Source organism: Macaca mulatta, chromosome 6 (genome assembly GCF_049350105.2).
Source record: "Macaca mulatta isolate MMU2019108-1 chromosome 6, T2T-MMU8v2.0, whole genome shotgun sequence".
NCBI lineage: Eukaryota > Metazoa > Chordata > Mammalia > Primates > Cercopithecidae > Macaca > Macaca mulatta.
This window is the reverse complement of record NC_133411.1, coordinates 189,245,190-189,267,414: the sequence shown is the minus strand read 5'-3', so window position 1 is coordinate 189,267,414 and position 22,225 is coordinate 189,245,190. Positions and strand designations below refer to the sequence as shown.

At 45.3% G+C, this 22,225-nt stretch overlaps 1 protein-coding gene across 8 annotated transcripts in view; it reads left to right on the top strand.

Moving 5' to 3' along the window:
* Nucleotides 1-19,442, top strand: part of MAPK9 (mitogen-activated protein kinase 9) — a 60,341-nt gene extending 40,899 nt beyond the window's left edge. For 2 of the 8 annotated variants that reach the window (XM_015141643.3, XM_015141645.3), the window contains 7 exons: nt 3,656-3,821; nt 5,299-5,370; nt 10,099-10,281; nt 12,046-12,170; nt 13,168-13,231; nt 14,821-14,892; nt 16,540-19,442. In XM_015141643.3, coding sequence (XP_014997129.1) covers nt 3,656-3,821; nt 5,299-5,370; nt 10,099-10,281; nt 12,046-12,170; nt 13,168-13,231; nt 14,821-14,892; nt 16,540-16,682 — 825 coding nt within the window. In that variant the 3' untranslated portion in view covers nt 16,683-19,442. Of the gene's footprint in view, nt 1-3,655; nt 3,822-4,885; nt 4,958-5,298; nt 5,371-10,098; nt 10,282-12,045; nt 12,171-13,167; nt 13,232-14,820; nt 14,898-16,534 lie in introns of those variants that run through there. The other 6 variants (XM_015141647.3, XM_077937537.1, XM_015141642.3 and 3 more) reach the window with 4 other exon arrangements.
* Nucleotides 19,443-22,225: the final 2,783 nt, after the last annotated feature.

Below are 22,225 nucleotides of genomic sequence, written 5' to 3'. Positions count from 1 at the left end.
CCTGTGGTCTCTCTGCTGGCTCTCGCCCTTCCCGTTTCCTGTTATTCACACCCTCAGCTCTCACATCAGCAAGCCCCTGTGGCTTACCTGGCGTGTGTCCCGGACCTTCATTCCTGAGCCGTCTGTGTCTGGTGGCGCTCAGTGGGCCACAGGGTCCCAGCCACCCAGTGGCCGTCTCCCCAGCCCTCAGTGTGTGGCTGGAGCAGAGGCCCTTGGCAGTTGGAGTAACCCCCACACGAGTTCCTTGGCCTGTGAGTAAGTCATCACAACGAGGCCAGATGGAAACCTGAAACTGCCCCCAAGATAGCAAATCAAGAACAAGATCACACATGCAGGGCTCGGGTGGGTGGAAGAGATTCGTGCCACCATGGAAGCCTCAGGGGAGCGGGGACAGTGGTCTCCTGCATCCCCGTCCAACTCACTAGTCCAGCCCTTGAAGAAACTGCATGGATTCTGGCGAATGACTCTAGACAGCCACAGGCTTATGGCACTGGCAGTCCTGGCTGCAGCTGCTGTGCGGTCGAGGTGCGGTTGCTGGAGCAGATTAATAAGGCCTCAGGTGCGGCGTATTGATCGGGCAAATGCATCCTCCACACTGCTTAGAAGAGAGGCCCAGACAGCACCCACACGCGTGCAGGCTGGACAGCAGTGTTCTCTTACAGCTTTGTTCTAAGGCTTTGCTAACGTTCCCACCCTGCCATAACATGACCAGAAGAGAACTGGCCCAGACTTCACTTCTGACCTGACCCCACAAACTCCGCAAGTGGAGGAGCCATGATAGCGTTTGGGGTCTTCGGGTTTCAGTGTCTACTTAGAGCTGTGTCCATTCATCCTCAAGAGTGCCTGGCTGTTCTCCTTACCCAGTGGACAGCCACAGCTACCTGTGGGGAAGGACCAGGGAAGGCCAGACAGTGGACACCTGTCAGGATGTGCTCCTTCCTGGGATACCTCTCAAGCAGTGGGTCTGGATCCCAGAGTCGAGCAGGCAGTGGGGGAGGTCAGCACCTGCCCCACTTGTGCTGCGGGTGTTGGGTTCCAGGCTCTTTGGTGCCCCACTCGTGCTGCGGGTGCTGTGGTGCCGTCACTGCTGCCCACAGAGTAGCGTTGGGTTCCAGGCTCTTTGGGAGCCAAGCCCCGAGCCAGGCATCACTTGGATCTTTACTTGGCATTTGTCATCTTTGTTCTGAGTGATTTTCAAGACTTGAAGGGGCATAACTGTCTTTCCTCTGCTGTCCTTGAAATTGAAGTGAGGTGTTGGGAAGTTGTCTCAGTTTGTATTTCGGGGGTGCCTAGAGAGGGTCCCAGGGTGCGGGGAGAGCTCTAGGAGCCCTGTGACCTCCTTAGCCACCTCCCCATTGGCCACACAGAGCACCCGTGCAAGCTTGGGATTCTGTCACCACAGTCTTCCAGCAGACGGCAGTGAAGTGTGCTTTTCCGGCTACATTAGTATGTGGTGACAGTTTTTTGACAGATGGCAGCGTCTTCAGATGAGCGTGTTTTCTGGCGCACTGGGGTTCGCGGAGCTGGCGGGCAGCCTGTGGAGATGGTTCCACTGCTGCGTCTGTCCTTGTAGAACCAGGCTGTCCTTGTCATCCTTGCTCCTGCGGCTGTGCTGTTAGTTCTGGGTGGGCTGGGCTTCGGGGCCTGCCGGCTGGTGAAGTGTGTGCATTTCACACCTCAGAAGTCAGCCTTCTGGAGAGAAAGTGCCCACGGCACACCCTCCGCGGCCTGAGGGAGCGCCTCTTTCAGCTTCTCCCGCCAGCACCACGGCTGCTTGCTTTCCATCGCTGCCACGTGATAGACTAAAAATGGGCTTTCATGTTGGGTTTTTAAAAAAGATTTTTGTGAGATTGAGCATTATTTTATCTGTTAGTAATTTGTGTTCTGAAATGCCTGTTCTTGCCATGTTCTTTGATTTTAAAAAAGGAAACGAGAAACAAATTGGTTCATTTGGTCTTAGCTCCATGACCAGGTCCTCACAGCGGACAGTCCCTGGTCGAATGTGGGCTGCTTCTCCCCAGCTTTCCTTCGTGTGGGAGGCGGCCTGGCTTCTTCCTCTCAGGCCTTCGGGGTGTCTGCACAGTGCCCTGAGGTGGAATGGAGGCCTGGGGGCCAGGTAGAGATTGTGACTGCATTTTTAAACATTATATATTGATCATTTAAATTTTACAGAATCTAGGAAGCCTAGAAATAGACCATTTAGCAGCATTGGAATGTGATTGTAACTGTTGTGAATGTTGAAATGGCTTCCTGCTTGCCCTGATAACAGCTCGCTCCACAGCCTTCACGGAGGCACACCTGCAACCCGCTTGTGGCCCATCAGTTGAGATGTCTTAAAGTCAGGTGTTAGGCAGTGTTACGGAACCTGCAACTCCCCAGGTAAAGGATCCTCACGCCTTACCCTGCGTCAGTGGCTTGGCAGTTTAACATTGCAGGTACACTGCTCTTGTGAAAAGAATGGATATGGGTTGTTTACAAGTCACAGTTTCTAGATTGAGTTTGCAGGCTGAAGTCCCCAGGCAAAAGTCAAATTCCTCAGGCCTGAGGAAGGGGCTGGGGTGGAGGATCAGCAGGAAGAAAGTCCCTTAATTATGAGGGAAACGGTTGCAGAGGTTGTGTTAAGGCTTTGCAAGTCGGGTGGAACGTGATGCACGTCTTCATTCAGCAGGCACTTCCCAAGTGTCTGCTTGCGCCAGGCCTGCTTCTGAGTGCTGAGAGCACAGCCAGTGCCCTGCTCACACAGAGTCAGCCCTGGGGAGGGGAAGAGAGGTGGCAACTGGAACATGAGCAGGTGAGTTTTTGTGCCACGTACAGATGGAGATGGCAGCACCAGTGCTGGTGGGTCCTTGTGGCGGAGGTGAGAAGCCTGGAGGTGGATGATCATGGAATTGCTCTTCCAAGGAGAGAAAGAGCCATGGGAAGATTCCAGGTTGGGAGGATTCTGGACCTGTGCTGTCCAGTATGGCAGCCACTAACCACAAGAGGCTGTGGAGCACCCAGGATGTGGCCATGCCACATTTGTGAAATACATACTGGACTTCAGAGGCTCACTACCAAAAAGAGAATGTAAAATATCTCAGTATTTTTCTTACGTTGATTACATTTTGAAATGATAATATTATGGATATATTGGGTTAAATAAAATACACTGTATTAGGATTTCACCTATTTCTGTTCATGCTGTTGAACATGGCTACTAGAAAATGTACATTATACACATCGTTCGCATTCTGTGACATTGTCTATGGAACAGCACTGCCCTGGACTGATGGTGAGCATGAGGACCTTAGCAGAAGAGAGTCAGAGTGTTGGGGAGCTCAAGTCCAGGTGTGGAGAGCGGGAGGGGACGCGTGTGCTGGACATGTAGATGCATGGATGGAGGGTAGATAGGACAGCCTGAGGGCCTGCGAGACCACAGAACGGGCAAAGGAGAGCCATGAAGGTTTCCACTGAGGGCGAGGGGCACCATCTGACCGCTTTAGGCTGATTTATTTTAGTTTCAATTTGAGAGTAAGATTTTCCAAAATTGTTCCCAAATCTCAGAGTTCTGTTCACTCCCTGCACTCTCACACTGGCTTCACAACCCTCACGGATGCGAAGTCGTTTATTTAGTGTGCTTCATTCATTAGACTAATTTAACCCGTTGCTTTCCTAGGATTTGAAGCCTAGCAACATCGTTGTGAAATCAGACTGCACCCTGAAGATCCTTGACTTTGGCCTGGCCCGGACGGCCTGCACCAACTTCATGATGACCCCTTACGTGGTGACCCGGTACTACCGGGCACCCGAAGTCATCCTGGGTATGGGCTACAAAGAGAACGGTGAGTATAGCCAGGGCTGGAGGAGGCTGGGATGTTTAGAAACTGCTCTAGTGGTGGTCTCGAGTTTTCTCTCTTTCCTTTGAACTATATGATGTATACTGTGGGGACTGTTACGCATAGAATATAGCATGATCCAGAGATAAGAAATAATTAATTGTGTTTTTCCATTGGTTAAAATCATTCTCTCTTAAACATCCACTTTTAAAATTAGTATTTTTGAACTTTTTAATCAGTTTAACCTACCTGCAGCCAAGTGTGCAGATCCTGAGTGTGCAGCTCAGCTGACGTGAGCACACCCACAGCACCCGCAGCTCTGGCCTCCCCTTGGCCCCTCCCCGTCGCAGCACACGGGGCTGGCCAGTCTCCTGATCGCCAGTGCCCTGGATCAGCTTTATTTGTTGGTCTGCATATTGGTGTTTTGAATTTGATATAAATGGAATAATACATGTTCTCATGTAAAATTGGTGTTTTTTACATCAAAACTTAGCTTATTCTAGCAATATCAGAGCTCTTTGAAACTTGGCTTTTAGCAAATTTGTTGAAAATAACGAAATCTCGCTTACTTGTTTTTAAAAAGACTGAAAGTTTGCCCAGGTCATCTGAAATGAGTTTTGCCGCAGGTTCATCTTGCTGCGTTGTAGCTTGTGTTCTCGCCCTGAGAGGCACAGCTCTATGTGCTTCCTGTGGAGGAGAGAAAACTTGATCCCCTGTTCACTTGTCCCCTCTGCCCACCAGCAGGGCATTTAGAGGGCTCTGCTGTCTGTCTGGGGCCTGGGCCCCACAGATGAGGGTGGGCACTGTGGAAGTCTGGGCTCCTCTGGCAGGGCCTCACCTGCAGTCCTACAAGCCGGCCAACCTGCGCCAACAGTCAGTTCCCCCATGGAGTGCTGCTGCCTTTCTGACGGGCAGTCTAGAAAGTGATCGCTCAGGAGGTGTGGTGTCAACAATGCACAAAGGCTCTCACTGGCAAGCTAGTGACATTTACTGGGTTTGTCTCTGGGAGGGGGTTTGGAGAAAAGGGATGTGGGACTCTAGCTGGTTTTTAATCCCCTGGTGTTTGGTAGTGGACATCTGGTCTGTCGGGTGCATCATGGCAGAAATGGTCCTCCATAAAGTCCTGTTCCCAGGAAGAGACTGTATCCTTCACGGGGGACCTGGCACTTGGCCATAGAGGCTGGGGGTGGGCATGTGACCCTGAAAAGCTTTGTGTTCACAGGCACTTCTTGTTTCTGGTTTTTTGTTTGTTTGTTTGTTTTAAGCTATAAAGTATTGGACTCTTTGGCACTAAAACCCCAGATTGCTACAAACTGAAGGCTAAACTAGAGGTCAGCAATCATTCATATTGTGTAAAATTTCACCCTTAGCTAGCAATTTATTTTTCCATATTTGTGTGTTTAGTGCACTGTTAGAATTCCTTTTCCTCACCTTTGTTTTGTTCATGACACTTCATAATTTTATCATTTCATTTTATTTTCAGTTGATATCTGGTCAGTGGGTTGCATCATGGGAGAGCTGGTGAAAGGTTGTGTGATATTCCAAGGCACTGACCGTATCCTTCCCCGCGACCTTGGCCCCGCCATGCTTTCCATAATGCCTCAGGCAGCATGACCACCTGCTTACACGGGCGCTCACGAGGACAATGTCGTAACCACGCCAGACTGTGTTCTAAGGGGGGCTTGACTATATTTGTTAATTAGCGTCACAAACCAAGTGGTTCAATTTTATTCTTTATTTTTAACTTGATTACCTGTGATGATTTTGAGAGTTAGAGTTAAGTTAAATCAATTATATTAGCTTAATTTTACCAAAAATAGCTGGACATATAGAAGAAATTATTTACTCTTTGATAAGTATATTCTGATATTTAAATGAAAATACTGTATTATTTAGTTTATCCCATTTAACTAGGAAAGATGCTATCTAAATTTAATAGACTCATGTACTTGTGTGCTTTAATTAAGTACTATTTTGTTAGTTACTGGTATGCATTGAAATATTTTCCCCCAAAGTAAGAACTGAAGCACATTATAAAAGACCTAAGTGAAAGAGATTAAAATGAAAATTTTGTGAGGAACAATATGTTAAACTTTCTTGTTTGTTACTGTGCTGACATTTTGTAGAATTTAAAAAAAAATCTGGTGGGTTATTTTGTGACACACTGGGGAAGTCAAAATACATGTAAAATGAAAGAGATAAACTCATACTGTAGTCAGCAAGTCGTGTTAGATATACAGCAGAAAGGAGAATAACTAATTGTTACGATAGCCTTCTTTCCTCATTTGCCATTCTTCCATCCTTAGTATTTTTTACCCTAACATGGTTCTTCACATCTTCCCTTTTTCATTTGTGTTTTAACCACTTAGTTTTTCATTAGTCTTTGGCTTTGTTTTCGTTACAAAAGTTGAAATTGGTCTCCATCCTTGGGCAGATTGATGGCTGCTTTTAAGGAAAGCGAGCTCTGTGGTCAGTGTTTTGTGTGTATCTTAGGAAGAAAATTTCAGATTTTAATAAGTTCATCAGAGTGGTCTCCTTATAACATAAATTCTTCACAATGCAAACTTGAAATGAAAATATTTTTATTCCTCTCATTTTATTTACTTTTCTTTACATTTTCTGTATCATAGATTATATGTCAAGTTAAATATTTTATTTGTTCTAGTAAATTTTCTAGCAGTTTCTATAGCCTTACCTCAGATTCACTTGTTTCAACCTATAAATAAGGAAGTCTTTATTTTGCAAGTGAACTTAATTAAAAAGGGAAAGTTGAGGAATTAAGAGACTAATAATTTAGAAATATATACTTAATGTTCAGTTTGTCTCAATTCTTATTCATTTTGTGCCATTCCTTGTTTTATTAAGAAATGTTTTCTTCAAAAAGTACAAAAATGAAAAATGTGAGTACTTTTTGGTGCATTTTAGTAAGTAACTTAAAATTCCTGCTTTACATATTAATATTAATGTCAGTAATTAATGGTGTTATCTATAAGGTTACCTTGTTATTCCCAAAAGTCACACACAATTTAACATCATTTTTCTAAAGAAAATTTTGCCAGCTCTTTCAAGTATTAGATTGAAATTTGGGAGATAGAAAAAAGTTGCAGAAATCAGACTGAGGGTCTCAGAGATTTGCTTTAATGTGTGACCTGGGGTAGAAAAGGAACTCCTGTCCCTGTGGTGACCTATGAGAAAGAGAAAGCTTTCGCCAGGCTACCTCGGGCTCCAGCTCAGACTCCTCCCCTCGGCAGCCAAGCATTCTTGAGAAATTTAGGGCCTCTCTGAGCCTTGGTTTCCCCTTCTGTAAAATAGGAGACCTGCAGTCTGCCTGCAGCTTCACGAAAATTAGACAACAGGGTCCACTGAGCTTGCTGGAATTACTGTTCCCCTTCCCCCAGCCCTCCCATCTGTCCCCTGTCCCTCCCATCTGTGGGATGCTGGGGTGCAGGCCTCTCAGGGAATCTGTGGGGCTTCTCCCACAACTGGTTTAATTTCTAGTCCTTTATCATTAATCCAGCAGATATTTCTCTCACCTGCCCATTTCTGGGTGCCTAGTCTGACTTAGATGCAAAGAGGCTCCTCCCAGCTGCTAAATTGAGGCTGGATCATCAAGGGCAGGGCAGAGCAGGAGACCAGAGCAGAGGCTGCCATCATCCAGAGGAGAGGCGGAGGCCCCCAGCAGGCTGGGAGGGTGCGGCCGGGGAGATGGAGGTGGAGGCCCCCCGCAGGCTGGGAGGGTGCGGCCAGGGAGATGGGCTTGTACTCTGCTTTGAAGTTGGACCCTTCAAGGAGCCTTGCTAGGGTTTGGAGATGTCTGTTAGACAGTGGAATTCAGGGGCAAGGTCTGGGATAGAGAGATCAAAGTGGGTGTCATCCATCTGTTGGTAGCCTTGAAGCCTAGGACTGGTAGCAAGCGCTTGCAGGGGAGGAAGAGACCAGGACCCAGGACTTAGCCCCATTGAGGTGGAGGGACAAAGGGAATAGGGAAGGAAATGGAGAAGGCACTCCAGCGACCCCTCCTCCTAGAGCGTGGTGACAGAGGGAGGGTCATTCACATGAGATGAGGACAGAGGACTGGCCACTGGGCTTCGTGATGGCTGCTGGCAGCCATGATGGGCACAGCATTTATGGAGTGGAGGGAAGAAAGCCTGATGGGAGTATGTTTGAGAGAAAATGAGAGGCTGGGAATTAGAGACACAAGTATAGGCAGCTCTTTTTTTTTTTTTTTTTGGAGACAGAGTCTCACTCCGTTGTCCAAGCTGGAGGGCAGTGGTGTGATCTCGGCTCACTGCAGCCTCCACCACCTGGGTTCAAGCAATTCTCTACCTCAGCCTCCCGAGTAGCTGGGATTACAGGTGCCCGCCACTACGCCCAGCTAATTTTTGTATTTTTAGTAGGGCTGGGGTTTCACCGTCTTGGCCCAGCTGGTCTTGAACTCCTGACCTTGTGATCCACCTGCCTTGGCTTCCCCAAGTGCTGGGATTACAGGTGTGACCCACCACGCCCGACCGACAGCTCTTTATGGAAGTTTTGCTGCAAATAGGAATAAGATAGAGCAATAGGTAGTGGGGGCCAAAAGCAGGCAGCTACTATGTTAACACAGGAGAAAACACTGTCAGTTACCAACGTGATGGAATGTACTGGTAGAGTGTAAAACGTTGATGATGTTGGAGAAGGAAGAGTTGAGGGAGCTCTTCCTTGGGTAAGCACGAGGGTTAGTCTAGAGCTGGGCAGGCTAGGTGTAGCCGGGAGCCCAGTTGGTTGCTGTGTGGCAAATGGCACACAGATGCTGGGTGGGTGCATCCTGGGGAGTCTGTGGGAGTGAGCATACAGAAGAGGTATCAAAAGTATAAGGCGGGCCAGGCGCGGTGGCTAACACCTATATAATCCCAGCACTTTGGGAGGCCGAGGCAGGCAGATCACTTGAGGCCAGGAGTTCAAGACCAGCCTGGCCAACATGGCAAAACCCCATCTCTGCTAAAAATACAAAAATTAGCCGGTCGTGATGGCAGGTGCCTGTAGTCCCAGCTACTTGGGAGGCTGAGGCAGGAGAATCACTGGAGCCCGGGAGGTGGAGGTTGCAGTGAGCCGAGATCGTGCTACTGCACTCCAGCCTGGGCAACAGAACGAGACTATATATATATATATGTATGTGTATGTGTGTGTGTGTGTGTGTGTGTGTATTATATATGGCAGAAGGAAAAAGTGTGAGAACAGTTTTCACATTTTGGCTAAATAGGTAAATAAAATGTGGACATAATTCTGATTTGACAACATGTATGAAACAGGAGTAAGAAGGAGAATTTGCTAGTGAATTGAAGGCCAGAAACCCATTTCCTGAGCAGGTCTTTGGAAGTATAACATTTTGGAAGAACTGAGTTCATGTACCGGTTCCCTAGGTTATTTCATGGTCATGTAAGTTCATTTTTCTAAGACATGCCTCAGTGAGCACTTTTTGAAGCTGCTGTTGATGCTGTTTTTTTCTCGCTTGCATTCTCTTGTATAGTTGAGTACGGTTCCAGTATCACTTTCCCACATGTAATCCTAATTATCCCAAGCCTAACAAGCACCCTGTGGAACAGGCAAAGCTGGTAATGTCTGCATTGAGCAAAGAAGGAAATGGACCCCTAAGGAAGCTTGACTTTCCTGACACACTGTGAGTGTTGAATGCAGAGTTGAGTCTGAAACCCAGGTCATGCACTTTGAAAGGAAATAAAATGCATTACCTCGGTATTGGCAGTGATGGTTGGGAAGAGTCAATTCCAAGTAAAGCAGAGTATCGTTTGAAAGCTGTCAGTGGGCTCAGTCTAAGCCCAGTTGGTTGGTTCCCCGGCTGTAAAGTGAGGAGGTCAGACAGGTCTCTCACAGGTCCCTCGAGATCCTCTGTTCTTCAGAGAGCTGTGAATGAATCTAAGGTAGCATTAGTATGAAAACTGATTTCAATTTGCTGATGTAATGTTTATCTAGTTTCATGTTTAATCATTTTTGCCATAGGTATTCTTAGTTAAAAGATCAACTTTATTTTGAACTAGAGTGGGCAGGTGTGTAGACTTCATTGTGTTGATTTAATAAGCTGTGTCATAGTTTATGAAGATGCAGAGTGGAAGAGTTTTTAAAAATAGTGTAACTTGGAAACCCAAACCTTATTTGAATATTATTTGGAAATTCTGCTGCTGATCCGGTGGGGTGGCCTAGCCGATAGGTGTAAAGATGAGTCAAACGCTGCTGCATGTGCTGTGAATACGAGGCACTCCAGTTGTATTTTCCTCAAGAGACTCCTTAGATATTGATCAGTGGAATAAAGTTATTGAGCAGCTTGGAACACCATCAGCAGAGTTCATGAAGAAACTGCAGCCGACTGTGAGGAATTATGTAGAAAACAGACCAAAGTATCCTGGAATCAAATTCGAAGAACTCTTTCCAGACTGGATATTCCCATCAGAGTCTGAGCGAGACAAAATAAAAAGTAAGATACCCTTTTTTTCTTAGACTTGTGTTTTGTAATTCAGGTGGCGCTTTCAGTCTTTCATGTTTGTATTCTAAAAACCTGTGAGTTTTGGGAGAGAAAGTCATTTTAGGCCAGAAGTCTGAGGTATGAAGGCACTGAGGAGAGAAAGCTTAAAGGTCTGGAAGCTTTATCCTCCATAACATGGCTTAATTGAAGCCTTTGGCCAAAATAAAAATCATCAAATCAGTCTGAAAGAATCTTGTTACAGTTACAGCAACTGGAATTCACAAAGTTTTCAGGTGAAAAGAACCCTTGAATGCAGATTCTAGAGTCGGAGCCATGTGACAGTCACTCGGTAGAAAAGGTCCTCCCCACCTCCTCCTGCAGCCTTTACTACGGTGTGATTGCTTAAGGAGAAAGAAGAGATTTTCTTCTGTCCACATTAAGATTAAGGTAAACTGGGCCGGGCGCGGTGGCTCACGCCTGTAATCCCAGCACTTTGGGAGGCCGAGGCGGGCGGATCACGAGGTCAGGAGATCGAGACCATCCTGGCGAACCCGGTGAAACCCCGTCTCTACTAAAAAGACAAAAAATTAGCCGGGCGTGGTGGCGGCGCCTGTAGTCCCAGCTACTCGGGAGGCTGAGGCAGGAGAATGGCCTGAACCCGGGAGGCGGAGCTTGCAGTGAGTCGAGATTACGCCACTGCACTCCAGCCTGGGCAACAGAGCGAGACTCCGTCTCAATAAAAAAAAAAAAAAATTAAGGTAAACTGTGCCTTAATCAGAAAACCCTCAGTCATTCCTGTGCTTACTCAGGTTGTGAACTTCAATTGCCAAAACCTAGGTGATCCTTATATTTAACTAAGTTATTGAACTTGTTTTTGTTTTTTTTTTTTCTAAATACCAATCTGTAGATTAAAAAAAAAAAAAAAAAACTGTAAGTTGCCAGCACTGTATACAGCTAGGCCAGCCAGAAGCATCTGTGAGTGTTTCATCCTGTGGGAATGTGAGATTGTTGCACGGTTTAAAAAGTCTGTTCTAATTTCATTTTGATGTGACTTAGAGAAAAATACTCCCCCGTGCCTCATGCCCACACCCTGGGCAGTGCCACCCGCAGCTCGGCAATTGCCACCTTCCTTGCTGTGGTTTCCCAGCCTTGGGCCCTGCCCAGACATTGGTCTGAGGCTGCCTGGTGCTCTTCCCCACCACCCTGGGGGCCCAGGTTTCTCTTCCCCTCGCAGATCCAGAGGCGTAAAACCACATTTGGAAACCTGGTTTGTCATGAAAGTGGCCATCTGACTTTTTCTTAAAAATGTTTGGGTTATGGCCAGGCGCGGTGGCTCATGCCTGTAATCCCAGCACTTTGGGAGGCCGAGGCAGGCAGATCATGAGGTCAAGAGATCGAGACCATCCTGGCTAACATAGTGAAACCCCATCTCTACTAAAAAAATACAAAAAATTAGCCGGGCGGGGTGGCGGGCGCCTGTAGTCCCAGCTACTCGGGAGGCTGAGGCAGGAGAATGGTGTGAACCCGGGAGGCGGAGCTTGCAGTGAGCCGAGATTGCGCCACTGCACTCCAGCCTGGGCGACAGAGCGAGACTCTGTCTCAAAAAAAAAAAAAAAAAAATTTGTGTTATATTCATCTTGAACCTATCAAACGTTTCTCAAAATTAATACATCTTTGTTCTGTCTGTGCTGTCGTATTTAGTTCTTTATTGTATGATTCTCTTTGTTTCATATTAAAAGCATTAGTGTATTAATCTAATCTTTGTTGTCACCCTAGCCAGTCAAGCCAGAGATCTGTTATCGAAAATGCTAGTGATTGATCCTGACAAGCGGATCTCTGTAGACGAAGCTCTGCGTCACCCGTACATCACTGTCTGGTATGACCCGGCCGAAGCAGAGGCAGTGAGTATCTGTTTTGAAAAGACTTGTATGTGGAGGCCGGGCTTGTATTTCCTTGGATCTTGTCTGCTCGTCCAGAGCGGCTACATATGGGTAGCAAGTTCTCCATCTGGGGCTCCCAGTTACAAAAAGGCCAAGTGCTGTCTGAGGCCTGGGCCGCTTTGCTCGGAGGACCTCAGGAATGAACTTACGCTTTGGTGATACCAGTCTCCATTTTGCAAAGGCTGCTGTGAGCTCATAGTTTATTAAGCATCTGTTCTGTGCCATTGGCTTTGGTTACATCCTCTTGTTTAGGCCACTCAACCAGAGAGGCTGAGCAGCTTGCTGAAAAATCACACGTCTGTGTATCCTTCCCTAAAGGCCTTGTGCCTCCTGGCTCTCCCGCTGGAGGAGCTCCACTCTGAGTTCGGTGCTCACGTGCGTGTTTCTGTGTCAGCGCTGGTGTGAGTGAGCTTTAGCTGTGAGGGAGATCACTGCGTAGTGGCGGGCTTCCTTCGTGCCATGAGTGACACACATGTTTATGGCATGGCCTGTGGTTTTGCCATCAGTTTAAACGTTGTTTTATATAAAAAGAATCCAATTTATAAGCAGACTTTTGTAACAGTCCATTTATGAGTTGGACTTTGGGTTTGGGAGTTCTCACATGAAGAACATGTAAAATTTGTTCTAAGAAACAGCAGTACCTTCCATAGCTGCCTGCACAATGCCTTGTCCATGATGGGTCTCGGGAAACAGCCTGTGATGGGCAGATGTCTGTGTTTTGAGGTCAGGTGATTATTAAGAGGAACATAGTAACTCTTTTTTGGTTAACTTTTTCATAATTATTTTGATCCCAAAGCTGATCCAATATTGCATGACAAATCTTTATTAAACCATGTGTTGAATTAAACTAAATCCATATCATAAATAGACTAGAAGTCTTCCAAGCGATTTTACCTTTTTTAGTGCCTCATTTTTTTTGAGGCATTACTATTGACTTTACATATGATTTAATTTTTAGCCACCACCTCAGATTTATGATGCCCAGTTGGAAGAAAGAGAACATGCAATTGAAGAATGGAAAGGTAAAGATGGAGCTTATTTTGATCCTTCCTTAGGACATTTCTTCCAGTCCTGTAAAGCAGAGGCTTTTCATTTTGTGACATTTCCCTTCAGGAAGGGGCAAGAAATGCTGCGACCCACTTAGCCTCTTTCTCCCCAGTTTCCAGTAGAAAAAGGACTTGAAGAGAACAGAGTTAGAGAGGAACATGTATCAATTTCTTATCATTTGCTTCAAGAGGGAAAAATAGCATTTTTTTCATGGCTTTTCACATATCGGTTTGTAAACTGAGCTTAGTAATTGCATCACACTTACATTGATAACATGTTGCAAATTTCAGGTGACACCAGTTCACAGGCTGCATGTTACCTATAGAATTCCCAGTGTGTGCAGATATGGGGAGCCAGGGCTGGGGGTCATGTGAACTTCTGCCTGCTTTTTTTAAGCCGTGTAGTTGTACATACGTTTTAAAATCTAGTTTGGGGGAAACTGCAGATTGAAAATATGCAAATAGGTATTATTACCACTGTAAGATTAACCAGACCACCCACAACAAACTGCACCTATAATGAAGAGGTCGGCCTGACAGTTCTTCATTAAGAAGCGGCATCAGTAGTAACTGAGAACCACAGTCAGAGTGAGTCAGCACTGAGGGTGGGTCCTGCCCCGGGGCCCTCCTGGAGTGCCGGTTGCCTGTGTGAGCTCAGCAGTGCATGCTCACAGCACACTCACTGGCCTCCGGAAATGGTTGCAACGCGCTAGTGCTGGTTTATGAATACTGACATTTTAGGAATCCCTAATCACTTACTTAGTAGGTAATTAGTTTTTCTTACAAATGAAAGTTGAAGTTGAAACAAGGAAAAGACTTAGGCGTGTGGATTCATTTCTGGCCAGTGTCGGGGGTTCCTAGCCCACATGTGGATGCCGGCTACCTTTGGAAAACCCCAAGTAACTACGTAGAGAAGCATATTGAAATGGATGTGAGAGTATCCAGTCCCTTACAGTGTTCTGTGGGAGCCAGTCCACTTCATACAGCCCCTTGTGGGTCCAGAACCACCCCACGTTTTGCTCCCTTACTGCTGCATGGAAAAGATGGGATGTAGTCCAGGCGCAGTGGCTCACACCCGTGATCCCAGCACTGTGGGAGGCCCAGGCGGGCAGACGGCTTGAGGCCAGGAATTCAAGACAAGCCTAGCCAACGTAGCGAAACCCCATCTCTACAAAAACTATAAAAATTAGCCAGGCATGGTGGTGAACACCTGTAATCCCAGCCACTTGGATGGCTGAGGCATCCAGGAGGTAGCGGTTGCAGTGAGCCAAGACTGTGCCACTGCACTCCAGCCTGGATGACAGCATGAAACTGTCTCAGAAAAAAAAAAAAAAAAAAAAAAAAAAAACCCAAAGAAAGAAAGAAAAGAAAAGATATAATGTATCAAAACATGAATATTTTGGTCCACTTAGACTATATTACTGAATTGACTCTTATCTTACAATTAAAAATAACACATCGGAGTGCCTTTGGAGTGGTTCCAGTTGATTTGGAAGCAGAGTTTAGAGATACAATGAAACTGTTTAGAAACTGATTAAGCATTTTAACTTGTATTTTTATTAAAGAGCTAATTTACAAAGAAGTCATGGATTGGGAAGAAAGAAGCAAGAATGGTGTTGTAAAAGATCAGCCTTCAGGTTAGTGATTGTTTTAATTGATTGTATGATATTTTTCTTACCTTATTCAGCTTTTCTTTTTTGAGACAGTCTCACTCTGTCACCCAGGCTGGAGTACAGTGGAATGATCTCTGCTCACTGCAACCTCCACCTCCTGGGTTCAAGTGATTCTCCTGCCTCAGCCTCCCAAGTAGCTGGGATTACAGGCACGTGCCACCACGCCCGGCTAATTTTTGTATTTTTAGTAGAAACGGGGTTTCACTGTATTGACCAAGCTGGTCTTGATCTCCTGACCTCGTGATCCGCCCGCTTCAGCCTCCCAAAGTGGTGGGATTACAGGCGTGAGCCACTGCACCTGGCCTCTTTCCCTATTCATCTTTTATAAATGGCAGCAGCATGTTTGAAACGCCAGCCTGGCTAGCATCAGATTTAAAAACCACTGTATGAATAGCCACCCTTTTTGGCTTGTCATAGTGAAGGGGGTGGTGGATGGCATTTTACTGATGTGCCAGGCACTGAACTTCCTTATAAACATTTCTCTTTCATCTTTGCAACGATTGCTGTCACGTCCATTTACAGATGAAATGGAATTTAAAGCCTTTTCAACGTTGATAACCCACCCAAAATGCCAATCTAAGTAAAATGGAATTTGGTTTTCTCTTGAGAAAATTGTTCATATCATTCTCCCATTTTTCTACTTGATCTGCCGATCTTGATAGTGGTGGAAGCCTGCTGACCGGGTGGTTGTACGATTATGAGAGACTCTGATATTAGTGGTATTCACTTACGTCTGCAGGATTCTTCCCGTTTACTAAATGAAACGCTCAAGTTATATTTATTGTCTCTCTCCCACTCCCACTGGAAAGCACACACGCGTGGGGATGTGCAGAGAGCACAGCTTACTTTTTATTCTTGAATTTTATATTCAACATGACGTATGTGTCAAGCATCTAGAGATTATATAACTTCAGCAAGAACTTAAGTGCTTGTTAACTAAGCACGAATTTATGACTGCAGACGTCGATCTCAGAGAGTCTGCATGTTGTATTTTTATTCACACCAGACTAAAATATAGATAGTAGGAAGTAGAATAGTTTCATTTGCTTTAAAAGATTAAAATGTCAGTTTTCTGGAGGTACAAAACAATAAAAAATACGAGGCCACTAATTTTTTTCCTTTTTCTAGTATATAGTCTTTATTGCAAAAGATTTATTTGAATGTTGATGCTTTCTTTTCTGTAGATTTAGTGTTTATGTTATAAATTGTTATAATTCAAATGTCTGGTGACACTTGAATTCAATTCAGGCTTAAGCTTTTGTGATACTGCATTTTCAGATAAATATAGCTGTTTCCTTTTGATGTCTGCTTGAAAGCAGCGGTTATTTTTTAAGTAGCTAACATGATTATACATGGCCACATATATGTTTAGCCACTGAGAAGAAAAGAAGAATCTTGCAAGGAAAGACATAGGAATATGGGACTCTGGGCCCAAAGAAAGACTCAAGGAAAAGTTCAGAAAGTCCAGCTGACTAACTTCTTGTTTATGCTCATAGTTAGGGTTGGGAAACTGCAAAAGGACAGAGCCGAGAAATGGCCTGAAGTCTCGTTGCCTGGATTTGCAGCAATGTCGTGCCTCAGATTTTATTATATTTGGTTTTCTTAGCACAGATGCAGCAGTAAGTAGCAACGCCACTCCTTCTCAGTCTTCATCTATCAATGACATTTCATCCATGTCCACTGAGCAGACACTGGCCTCAGACACAGACAGCAGTCTTGATGCCTCGACGGGACCCCTTGAAGGTTGTCGATGATAAGTTAGAAATAGCAAACCTGTCATCATTGAAGGAACTCTCACCTCCATGGGCCTGAAATGCTTGGGAGTTGATGGAACCAAATAGAAAACTCCATGTTCTGCATGTACGAAACACAATGCCTTGCCCCTACTCAGATCTAATAGGATTGCCTGCTTAGATGATAAAATGAGGCAGAATATGTCTGAAGAAAAAAAGTGCAAGCCACACTTGTAGAGATTTTGTTCAAGATCATTTCAGGTGAGCAGTTAGAGTAGGTGAGGTTGTTTCAAGCTGTAATAGTGACAGTTTCTCATCATCCGTAACTGTTGAGAGGTGTGTGCATGTGACCACAGATGCTTGCTTGGACTTGCCCATCTAGCACTTTGGAAATCAGTATTTAAATGCCAAATAATCTCCCAGGTAGTGCTGCTTCTGAAGTTATCTCTTAATCTTCTTAAGTAATTTGGTGTCTGTCCAGAAAAGGTTGATTTATGTGTATTAATTGGCCGTCATGATGTTATCATATCTTATTCCCTTTTGTGCTATGATTTATTCTATCTTTTGTATTTCAGAAGACATATTAATTAAATCTATTTAATAAATAAAAATATATAGCTTTTCTTAAATTTGTGATGTTTGGGGCTGAGAATTATCACGGCTAAAACCAAGACACTCATGTGGACATCTTGTTTTCTTTAAACTGTCTTGTCTGGGATGATTGTACATTCAGCTTTACTGCACGATAAAATTTTAAGTTTTGCTTAGTGCTGCTTGAAATCCTAGCTACCTTATCTCTTTCTTCTTAGTCTTCTAGACTTACTATGAATTTAAAATTCTACCTAGAACTTCACCTTCTTTGTTAGGCGTGTAACACTCCCTCTTAATAAGATGATGGCAGATAGATTCCTGCATCCATGGCCTAACGCTGGAGTAGAATCTTACAGAATGGTCCCTAGAGACCACTGCAGTCATTCCCTCAGTGCTTCCTTTGCCAGAGACTGACCTGGGTCCTTTACTTACCTTCCCTCATTCACTTTCCCTCTGCCAATACCATGTTCTTGATTTTCTTTCTTCACTGGAAGAAAGCGGATAAATTCCTCTTTGGTCTGTTTTCAGAGGCCAGGCTGATTCAGATGCCTGTTTTTTGCTATTGCTTTCCATTGTTTGGGGGCATTCCTTTTCACAAGGGAAACCCGTGAATGTTCTGGGAAACTCTTCAGAGGATATGAAGGAAATACTTAAAGAGTAATGATTAACCATTGAATATTTTCTGATTTAAAACTGCTCACCTGAAATTGATACTTTGAGACTTTCCGATAAGTAAATGATTCAGAACTCATTCAGATACCGAGTGTGTTAAGTGTCACTGCAGAAACGGAGCTATGACGATCACATTTTGCTGCCTGTGCCCGTGTTTTTCCCTTGAGCTTATTTTCTTGCTGATTCATATCTTGTGTTCAATTATTTTGGAAGCTTTTCAGTCAACATTCTTTAGACTGTGTTCTGAGGAGGAACTGTGATGAGAAAGTGGGTTCTAGATATGATCTAAAGTGCATGGCTCTCTCTGCACCCGTTATGTCCTGTCGGTTGGTCGAATCACTGGAAACTGGAACCCTTGATTAGCAAAACTAATATTGAAATAAGAAATAGTTCTTTTATATTGTCATTTAGACACTTTCAAATACAAAATGGTAATAATAACTTGGATTGAGGCAGAAATACCTATTGTATGGCTGTCTTATCTATCTTCTCTGTAATACACATTCTTTTAAAAGACTTCACTAAATCTATCTTTAAAAGGAAAAACAAAAGGGAGAGGTTGAAAATGCACGAGTTGCCCCGCACTGTGTGATGCTCCCTCCTCGGGAGACGTGGACAGGGACGAGGCCCCCGCAGGTGCCCTTCTGCTCGCTCGCTCGGCTGTGACTCTGCGAGCCACTTGCCACAGATGGAGCCCGGACGGCGCGGAGGGTTTCCTGGAAAGGCCGTCTTCCACCAGGTAGAGGCGAGTGTGCCCAGGACAGGCCACAGGGCTCCACAGAAATACCTCTCCCAGCTTCAGGGCTCTCCCTCCTGAGCCTAGATTTGCCAGGGTCTTGGTGCCACACACATGGTTTCACACTGATCTCTATGGAAAAATGCTGGTGTTGGTTAAAGAACTGAAAAATGTGCTCAACTTTTCATCTTTTCTATTTTATTTTTGTAATTTATATTGTACACAACCCGGGAAGTAACTATTTTGGACATGTATTTTTATAAACCAGGTAATTTATTATTATCCTGGAATTTAGACTAGGTTTGTTTCATTTGTTGACTTGGTTTTCAGTCAAGAAGGAAATGACTGTCTCCCCCATGTTCAGGTTGTAATTTCAAGTGCAGAGTCCGGAGAACGAGTTCTGTCAGAGCAGGAGAGAGTCTAGAAACACTGGCTGTGCACACTGTGTCAGCCGTGGGCCTGGAGTGGACACAGGGCTCTGCTCTGGTCTTTGAGATGTGAGACGCAGAGCCCCAGTGCGGAGAGGGGAATGCCCACACCAGGTCCGTGTCCAAAACACTAAGTGGGTGCTGCTTCAACCCGCATTTCATGCTGTGTAAGTCACGATAACGACGTACGAGTCTGTCTGGTTGATTTCTAATGTAACTCTTCTGGTAATAAATACAAATGTGACCTTTCGGATTGCATATCTCAAAAGTAACATTGCCTAATGTTTTATAATAAAATATATTATGTGTGTTTTGGTTGGTGAAAATAATACAGACTACATTTTAAAAGATAAATGTATAGCATGTCCAATTTTTGTGTGTTTTTAAATGACAATTAGATAATTTCTCCATCACCATCTCTGATGACAGATTTAACATGAAACAGATAGATGATAAAGCATCATGCTTTTGATCAATATTAGCAAGAGGTTTCACATGAAAGGCAGAAACATTGCTGTTTGTTCTCTTATTGAAAATATTCTGCAAACTCCTAAATCTGTGTTTTCAAAACTAATGGCGGTAAGTTTTGACGTCACCAATACACAAGCACGGTTCAGAGTATTGGTGTAATTGTTTTCTCATGAGGCGTGGCCAGGAGAATCCGCCAGTCAGCCTTAGTCGTATGACTTAACGTCGTTCATGGTGCTTGTGGCTTTGCAAGGGATGAGCCAAGTTCATCTGACGTGTGTTTTTGAAGCACTTTAGGCTTCAGTACTTAATACCACAGGAGGAGAAGGACACTCAGTGGCTCAATTTCCTTTGTCTGCTTAAAAGGACTAGAATCATTCCAGAGAGATGCGTGTCAGCTGTGTTTGTAAAGGTCTCGCGAGAAGGAAGCTGTTTCTTGAGATACTGGGGTCTGGGTCTGGGTTCCATTTCTCTGTCCTGTTCCCTCTTCCCTCTTTCACTGTAGGCAGCACTGAAATGCTTTTTATTTATCGACTGAAGTAATACACGTAGGTGGGGTGGGGCTTTTCAGGGAGGAAGGAGAGTGCCCGTATTTCAAAATAACGTCATAATTAGCTACTTGCGTTATCTGGAAGATTCTGTGGCTACTTATGTGAATTTAAGCATAAGGTGGTTACCTTTGTCAATAAGGCAGTTCTTCGATATTGTTTTAATCAGGAAAATTGGTAACAAAATCAGTAATAACAGTGACAGAGTGGTCAGTCACATCTGCTTGCAGCTGAACGTAGCCATTATATAAGGGAGATGCATGTCTCAGCCCTTGGGAGCTGGTCACAGGCTGAGTCCTCAAGGCCTGGAGACCACATGCTCTTCTGCAGTTAGAACGACCAAGGCCGTGGTTCCCGAGGGTCACTGTGAGCACGAGTGTTTGCTGCCTCAGTTCTCCTCCATGGTGTTTAGAGTTGGAAGGGAAATCCAGAATCATTCTGTCTAACCCCCCACCCTACAACAGTGAGAAAGCCTTACGCCCGAGAAAGAAGGGCACCTCACAGCACCAAGAAGGAGCGGTGGGTCTGCCCTGACCCCGTGGGCAGCGCGTTCTTGCAAATCTCACTCTCCTCTTTTAGTCATAAACACTTTTGAGAATCTGCTGACATCTGTTACCTTCTCCCAAGAAAAACGCCATAAGCACAGAATTTTTGCCAAGCTTTCAGAGGAGCCCTGGACCCCAGTGGATACCATGTGAATAGCCCCTTTCTTTTCTTTTCTTTTCCTTTCTTTTCCTTTTCTTTCTTTTCCTTTCTTCCTTTCTTTTTCTTCCTTCCTTCTTCCTTCCTTCCCTCCCTCCCTCCCTCCCTCCCTCCTTCCTTCCTTCCCTCCCTCCCTCCCTCCTTCCTTCCTTCCCTCCCTCCCTCCTTCCTTCCCTCCCTCCCTCCCTCCCTCCTTCCGTCCTTCCCTCCCTCCCTCCTTCCGTCCTTCCCTCCCTCCCTCCCTCCTTCCTTCCTTCCCTCCCTCCCTCCTTCCTTCCCTCCCTCCCTCCCTCCTTCCGTCCTTCCCTCCCTCCCTCCCTCCTTCCTTCCTTTCTTCCCTCCCTCCCTCCCTCCCTCCCTCCTTCCCTCCCTCCCTCCCTTCTTCCCTCCCTCCCTCCCTCCCTCTTTCCTTCCTTCCTTCCTTCCTTCCTTCCTTCCTTCCTTCCTTCCTTCTTTCCTTCCTTCGTTTTTCTTTCTTTTTCTTTCCGGAATCTCACTGTGTCGCCCAGGCTGCAGTGCAGAGGCATGGTCTCGGCTCTCTGCAACCTCCACCTCGCAGGTTCAAGCGATTCTGGTACCTCAGCCTCCCACGTAACCGGGATTACAGGCATGCACCACCGTGCCTAGCTAATTTTTGTGTTTTTAGTAGAGATGGGGTTTCCCTGTGTTGGCCAGGTGAGTCTCGAACTCCTGAGCTCCAGCGATCCACCTGCCTCGTCCTCAAAAGTGCCGGGATTACAGGCGTGAGCCTCTGTGCCCGGCTGAAAAGCCCCTTTCTAGATGCAGCTCCCAGACGCTTCGTGTTCTCAGGGAGCGGAGCCTCAGGAGGGTTCTGCTGCCTTTTCTGCCCTTGCTGGGCCTGCCTCGTTTGTACACAAATCTTGGGTGTGCACAGGGCATCGTCACTCAGCCCCAGCACTGCTTGGTGTTCTTACTTGATGGCAGAAAGAAAAGACAACGACTTTGTTCCAGTGAACTGGGTAGTTGCCATCACTTCCTCCATGTGGAACTCAGGAGCTAGATGGAAATGTACAAAGACACAGCTATCATTAAACAGTCTCCTAAAGGAGTGGTTCTGTGCTGAGCTTTGAAATAAATTCTTTCCCTTAAAACCGTATTTTAAATTGATTCTCCAAAAATATATTCTCTCCTCTTCCCTCAAACTCCCTGTGATTTTCTTACAGCTTTTATAAATGTGCTTTGAAGTTAATTTCATTCACACATTTTTAAGTGTGCTTTGAAGTGAACTTCATTTGCGCATCTAGAGCGGAATGCACAGGGGGGCTCTCTGCGTCACACACCTTCAAGTAGGACTCAGCCTGAAGAGTTCCTCACAGCTGGTCACCCAGCCCCTGTTCACAAGAAGGGAATTCCTTTCCCACTGAATCGTTTGTACTTTTAACTGCTGGAACGTTCTTT